Source organism: Gadus chalcogrammus, chromosome 9 (genome assembly GCF_026213295.1).
Source record: "Gadus chalcogrammus isolate NIFS_2021 chromosome 9, NIFS_Gcha_1.0, whole genome shotgun sequence".
Taxonomy (NCBI): Eukaryota; Metazoa; Chordata; class Actinopteri; order Gadiformes; family Gadidae; genus Gadus; species Gadus chalcogrammus.
Genome location: NC_079420.1, coordinates 19,797,719 through 19,805,257, shown reverse-complemented (window position 1 = coordinate 19,805,257; position 7,539 = coordinate 19,797,719). Strand labels below are relative to the sequence as shown.

The 7,539-nt window shown below is 43.0% G+C and overlaps 1 protein-coding gene across 2 annotated transcripts in view; it reads right to left on the bottom strand.

Annotated features, from left to right (window-relative positions):
* Positions 1 to 3,355: 3,355 nt before the first annotated feature.
* igf1ra (insulin-like growth factor 1a receptor) overlaps positions 3,356 to 7,539 on the bottom strand; it is a 178,868-nt gene continuing 174,684 nt past the window's right edge. The window contains exon 21 of one of the 2 annotated variants that reach the window (XM_056599056.1): positions 3,356 to 6,588. In XM_056599056.1, coding sequence (XP_056455031.1) covers positions 6,000 to 6,588 — 589 coding nt within the window. In that variant the 3' untranslated portion in view covers positions 3,356 to 5,999. The remainder of the gene's footprint in view (positions 6,589 to 7,539) is intronic. The other variant, XM_056599055.1, reaches the window with a different exon arrangement.

Here is a 7,539-nt window from a genome sequence, read left to right as displayed (position 1 = left end):
GACAAGTGCAGAGGGCGGATCCTCCTTTCAAGCTGTTTTCTTGGCAGGCGTAGCTCTGGCTCTGTCCCACTCCGTTCCGAGCATATCGGTACAATAGCGCCCTCAGGTGGGCAGAAAAGGGACAGATTCATAATTCTGAAACAATATTGAAAACACGTAGTGTTATTGGCAACGTCCCTTTGCCCTTATTTATCTCTATGATTGTGTAGCCTATATTAAAGCCTTGATGGAAAAGCCATTCTTACCCATCCAATTAAAATAACGAAGACAAAAGGAACATAGTATTCATTCACTTTTTTTATTCCAAATTTCAGAAAAAAAGAAATACAAGAAATTCTCAAGATACACATTTAGAGATGACATGTCAAAAATTCCCCATCTCGACTATAACCGTGAAAAACGTTGAGGCTTCAGATACAAAAATTGAAGACAGTTTTGCAAAGCTTCTTTGATTCCCCCCCCCCCCCCCCCTTCAATTATTGAATCACACACGCAACAGCTTTTTGTGAGAAAGCTAATAAAATAATAATAATAATAATATTAGATGAAGGCCCCCTCTTAAGTTATTGGAATATAAATCATGGAAAGGAAAGCATGACAGTGATGAAGTCCAAACACATTATTGCAGTTTGAATGCACTGATGCAACCTTCAAAACCCTGAGGCCTGCATGAAGAACGTTCTGGAGAAAGCAGATAAAGAGAGTAGTGAGAAGGATGCTTCACCGGAAACCTTGGTTGTCAGTCTTTTCCAAAAGGTACTTTAGTTTTACTGCAAATATATATGGTCGTATGTGTTGACAATGACTCTGAACCGAAGCTACCCGTAATCTATGAGACATCGTCACCTACTGATGTCCACATGTGCGTTATACATTGGGTTGGCAGTTGTCCATATATGGTTGCAATCCGCCTATTCAAATACATTTTTATTTAAACTGGGTCAGTCATTTTTACTTAATAGTCGACAGAGCAGATTCTATATCAAATCGATGTGGTTATCATTACAGAAGATGCATCCTAAAACAGTAACAACATAAGCACACTTTGTCAATGGGGACCTATTGATACCAACCTTAACCTCTTTATACCCATCTTTGTTAAGATGAACTGCTAAAGACGACAAGCAACCAGTAACAATACCTTGACACTGTAATGGTTCCACTCTCTGTCTCTCTGTTAAATCGGTCTCTGATAGTCTCTGAAGAGGTGTGGCGCTGATATCACCTCAGTAAGTAGCCGGCTGATTGGAGTCTTATCAAGCCGGTGCTGATATTTATTTTTGGTTGTAACTTTCCATGTTCCTATTTGCCTCCTTTTTTTCTGTATGCAATCTACTGTAACATTTTTTTTAACAAGCAGCATTATTGTAAGCAGCAACAACAAACCAGGTCAGAACCGTTTGCTGAGCAACCGTGGACATGATCGTTTTTTAAATTCAGAATGAATCGGTATTGGGGGTTGAACCAACTGTTGGTTCAACCCCCAGGAAATAAAATGTAGTAATAATTAAAAGACTAGAGAGATAGGACATGAGATTCAGCAGGTACACACAGAGTGGAAGACACTGTAGAGGGTACACATGTGATCACTGGAGAATTGGATTGGAGCAAATAAAACAATGTCATTCAGATATTGGAACAGACTTTTGGTTATGGCATTGACCAGGAAGCGAGTAGGAATCCTGAGTTTAGATGCTCATTGTGGAATTCAGTCAGTGAATGAAAAACGTTACTGAATCTTTATCCAACTAGATGTATTGAGTAGGAGGTATAAAATGGAGGACATTTGAGAGCATTGAACGTCTTGTCAATGAATAAGATGCTTTTTGTGAAATCATGTTTCCCTTTTAAATGATTCCCCATGATTAGTGAAGTGTTATCTGAATAAATGCTTCATGTGTTGACTACATCTATGCTATCCCTCTTCATAGTAAGAGGAAAGTTGTAGACTGTTATATCTGTAACTGTAGGATGAAGACAGGGGATGGAATGCCTGATTGTGTTAAAATGTGCCCAGGCCTCTTCTACTGATATATATATTGCAGTGTTTAAAATGATTTAAAATGCAGGAACTAAAATCTAGTAAAATAAAAAGAAGATCGGTTATTTTTCAAATCAATTTCTTCGAATTGGCTAATTGACATCTGCCTCAGATTTTTGTAAAATATTAAACACAATATTTGACTCCAGTCCTTGATTAAAAGCCTGTCTCTACCAGAGACATTAATCAGGCTTTTTGAACCGGCTTAAAACAACAAGTGTTTTTATCCATAGGGCCAACAATTGATTGGGCAATGTTGGGACAAAGTGGCAATGGCAGCATCAGTGAGACCACCTCCTGATTCAGGTGTACCGGTGGTAATGATGCCGAGTGGGCGTGTCCAAAGGGTGAGGGGTGTCCGGAGACCTTCCAGAGTTATTTTAAACAAACTCATGCGGAACGAGTGAGATGTAATTTTTTTCAGATGCAAACACGTATTTTAAAAAGGGTGAGGTAGATATATGAAGAAAACAAAAAAAGGTTTAAGTTCCAACATCATGACGCCAAAGAAAATACAAAAAAAATCAAATAAAAATCCAAGTTTATACTGAATCATTGGGCATTTATACAGTGATTTAAACTGATATCACAAAAGTAAAATTAGAAAAATAAATAAATAACACTACAGAAAGAAAAGATAACAAAAAAGAAAAAAACTTTTCAAAAAGATGAGGAGAAATCCTTCAATACATTTACTAGTCAGCCTCGGAGGAAACAGACGGTTTCCATGGTGATGAAAGGTGATCCCTTCCCTGGACGCTAACTCGTCCTTTATTTGGTTTTACACAAGCAACGAATATGAATAAAATAATTTAAAAAGACCTGTTCTTACTTTCAATCATTAGCAGGTCATGCAGGAGACAATGCAGAAGCTTGCAACCGTCGATAGTACAAATAAAAAAGGTTTCATGATTTCATGGTCTACAATATGGGGGCCGGTTATCAAGGGTTAACTAAGGCAAATAAGATTAACCCAGTGAGCCCTAATCAATGTGAGAGGCAAGAGATGGATGGGTTAAAACACCAGATCTGGTACCAAGGAAACGTACACTAGAGCGAGTCCTGACGTCTAGAAGAGGCACTGGGGGAAGCGGACATACTGGACACAGCGACCAGAGAGGAGGAGAGGCGAGGAGGGGAGGAGGGAGCGGGGAGGAGAGGAGAGGAGGGAGCGGGGAGGAGGTAGGGGGGAGGAGAGGAGAGGAAGGAGGGGAGAGGCGGAGGGGGAGGAGAGGAGAGGAAGGAGGGGAGAGGCGGAGAGGGAGGAGAGGAGAGGAGGAAGAGAGAAGAAGAGGAGGGAGGAGAGGTAGAAGGAGGAGGGAGGGGGGAAGGAGGGAGGAGAGGAAGAGGGAGGAGGGAGGGGTGGAGAAGGGAGCGGGCACTATTGGAATCCACAAAGCCATAGCAGGGTGGAGGCAGAGGGGAGGGGCAGCCGAGAGAGGAGATGATTGGAGGACAATCATGAGAGGGTGTGTGGAGAAAGCAAAGCTCTTTAATTGGACCTGAGATTGAGACGCAACCTAGAGGCAGTCCTAGGTGCAGTGCTAGACACAAAAGTAGAAAAACAAGGGTGCAGAAAGTACACCCTCAAACGTTGAGCTAAGGTGTCCATTCAAAATAATGATAACATTAATAATAATAATAGTAATAATAATAATAATTAAATCAAATAATTCCAAAAAATAAAAAAAATAATTAAAAAAAACTTTATAGAAAATAAAAGGCATAGAACAAAATGTAGTGTTAGGGAAGAGATCTTGGGGGGTCGGAAAATAAAAAGTATCTAAAATAATCTTTTTTTTATGATTTTTCATTTTTAGACATAGTGAAAGTTTAAGAAATGGACTGCAGTGAAGACCGTAAAATATCAAACCTGAAGGATTTCTTTATATATATATATATAGATTTCTATAATATGTATATATATCGCATCCAAGAGAAAAAAAGGGATAAAATAGCAGCTTTGTTCTGTACAGACATAGACGTGAACATCTGAACTGTAAAAAGGTTTTCTTTAAAAAGTGACCGACTGTTTATATGTATAAAATGGATCCTGCAGTCTAACATAGAGCTCTAAGACCTATATATACACATACATCTGAAATGTATTGAGACAAACCACGCCTCCCAACGAGACCTTTTGCATTCCAAAGTTCTCAAGGCTACTGGGATCCGACCCAAACCAATACCTCTTTGTTTTAATGTCCCAGCTCTTTATCTGGGCTCTTTGAAGTCAGCTTTTGTGCCATTGTGTCCAAACAACAGTACTTCAGTGAGTGATGTTACCACATCAAATAAAGACTACCAGCAGAAGAACAACAAGACATTGATTGAAACAAATACAAAAACAAAATGTATATCATATTCTTGTTACATTAAAACATAAGTGTGAGAATGATGGTTGACAGACTACATGGACTCAGGTGATGAGTGTGTCAATAAAACAGATACATTCCTTTTCACCCTTTGATGGGTGAACTGAGCTCTAAGTATTTGTGGAAAACTAGAAAAACTCCATTACTCATCCATTCAAGAGCAGAAGACAGCCTTTGATTCTGTGAACTGTGAGAACTTGCTGTTTACTGTAAATGATTCTAACTAACTGGATTTGCATTGTGTCATATCTCTAAAACAAGTAATACACCAGTGCCAAATGCAACGGAGATCCTCAAAATAACTCGACCAGAATGCCCAAATTAATTAAAATTGTACCAAGCAGCAAATTAAACAACTGCAGACTAATTGTAGTCCTATTCATAAATTGCATACATTTGTACAATATTTGCCTTTTTGTGTATATTTTAACAAATACTTAATTTTGCATTACTTGGCAACTGGTGACTTAATAATTATAGAAATAATTAACCAAACTATTAACAACTAAATTGCCAGTATAAATACGCTTGCTAACTAATTTCAGACCCAGAACATATACTGGGAATCATTTTTGCATCCATCCTATCAAACAAAGCCCCAGATAAGCCCAATACCTCGATGCTCAGGGAGTATTCAGTACAAAGACAGGATATGAATTCATATTCATAGGATATGAACAAACAAACAAACGTCAAATGCCATTCCCATTGAACTTGGGTCATCTCTAATCCGCAGCCTTGTGTTTGTGTTGGGAGATATTTATCTTGTTTAAAACAAATAAATGAAATATAAAAACAAATAAAAAGGTTGATTTGGCAAAAGTTTGGCATACACATGACAGCCGTCTCTGCATCCAATAGGACCGGCTGCTAAAGGATCCACACACATAGAAATATAGACTGGAAACAGAACCCAGGATCCTAGTCCAGGGTTTAGATCTGTGGCATCCTCAAATGGTTCGAGCTGCAGTCCTTAGATGCTCATAAAATAACTGAATGTTATATCAATGGAAAGTCACTTAAAAAAAGTTTGAGATATATACCGTAGAGAGAGTCACGTGTTCGTATAAATACACACTGAAATATCCACAACATCCTTTCTAAAAATCATCAGAAAAAAGTGCTCTTCTGTTGGATTTGCTGGCAGATATGCTATGTAATCATTCTCTCGTGTTCGTGTCTTACAATATCTGTAAGCCAGGTGAAATGCCTGCGTTATTTCCGGTAGTTTTTTTTTTAATTTATCCATTTTTTCGTTTAAAGACTTATGTAACAAACGCTGCACAGTGCAGGCTGAGCAGGTACAGACCCCAGCCCTCCCACAGCGCCCCCTGCTGCGGACCCCCATGCTGCGCTCCAGTCTCCAGGGGTACACGTCGCTCTGCTCGCATCCAGCGGGGGGACGGGAACGTCCAAGGAGAGGAAGACCCAGAAGAAGGGAAAGAACGCTCTGCTCCCATCTCTCCCCCAATCCTTCCAGAGAGGCTGGGGAGGAGGAGGAGGGGGAGGAGGAGGGGGAGGAGGAGTGTCATTAACCCTGTTTAAGAGGCGGAGCCTGGAGGCGGGGTCTCCGGCGTGGGGTATCAGCAGGCCGAGGACTGGGGCAGCGGTAGCGTCCGCTCGTTCTTGCGGCCGCCGTTCATGTGCGCGTACGGCTGCAGCTCGTCGAAGGCGGGCCGCAGCCGCGCCGCCGGCCCGTTGGCCGCTGGCGCCGCCTGTCCCGAGTGCTTGTCTGCGGGGGGCCCCGGGGACGCCGAGGCCGACGACCCGCCCGCGCCCGTCCCCGCCGCGGAGGAGGACGAAGCCGAGGTGGCTGGGGACGCGGGGCCCCCCAGCAGCGGCGTGCCGGGCCCCTGCAGCGGCGCCAGCAGCTGGGAGGTGGCCGAGGAGGCGGTCGCGGCCGGCGGGGTCGCCGTGGCCCCCGCCGACGCGGCGGAGGGCGTGGGGACGGCCGTGGGCCGCTGGCTGGACACGGGGTCCAGGGGAATGTTCTCCATGTTCTCCACCTCCATGTCCAGCTCCTCCGTGTCGGGGGGCTTGTTCTCGTCGCTGAAGAAGAAGCTCATCTCCCTGAAGGGCCCCTCCAGGTCCGCCGTGATGCTGCTGATGATCTCCAGGAAGGCCGGCCGCATCTTGGGGTTGTACTGCCAGCACATCCGCATCAGCTCAAACCTGCGGGCCGAAACAAACGCCTCCGTCACTGATGCCCCAACCCGCTGCTTCAGCGGTCTCTCTCTGATGGTTTTGTGATTCGACTCACATTTGAAGGTACATTATCTTCAAACGTGAGTAGAATAGCAAAACCGCAGTGAATGAAACAGGACCAACCAGTGTGGTAAATGGCTGCTGTATCAGTATACACCACTAGGGGGCAGGATAAGACAGAGCAAAGCCCCTGTTGTTACCAGTTATCCAGGCATGGTATGTACTGTACATACCCTGTGGAATACTATTTCATTTCAAATCACGTTAACTATGTTGCCCTCTTATGTATGAAGAATTGGTTGAAATGAACACATTTATTGGAGCAATGTTGAAATGGGGAGATAGAAAGGTGTCTAACTGCAGATGATATAGGGGTCAATGCAGCGTGAAACCGAGGGTCTTACATCACCCCCATTTATCCTTTGGTCCTGGCTAAATAAGTTACTCATCTAAAGAAGTAATTCCGGTCCCTGTGTATTTTTCCATTCGACTGAACATTCATTAACTTTTGACCATAGACTTTGCATCAGTACAGTGTGTTACTGATTATTACTTATATCTGTAGCTCGAAAAAAAATGACCCTATTTAATTTTGCATGACACAAATAAAACATCCAGTACATCCTGAATCCACAATGCCTGGTAGTGCACTGCTGCAACAGCACTGCCAAGAAGCTTTCTATTGCTTTGTTGACTTGCCCCGTCTTGATACGTTGACGTTCAGAGCAGAAACGCTCCACTAAATACCAGAGTCGGCAGCGCAGCGTGGGTACGATCCATACGCACTACGCTCGGGCTGCAGCAGCCCTTTGGGAACGCCAAAACAACCTCATAAAAGAGAGAGGTTTAATACAGCGTGCCGAGGGCTCTGCACCGCACGCCACCGCAGCTGGGATTGTACACAAACAAGCTAAGAAT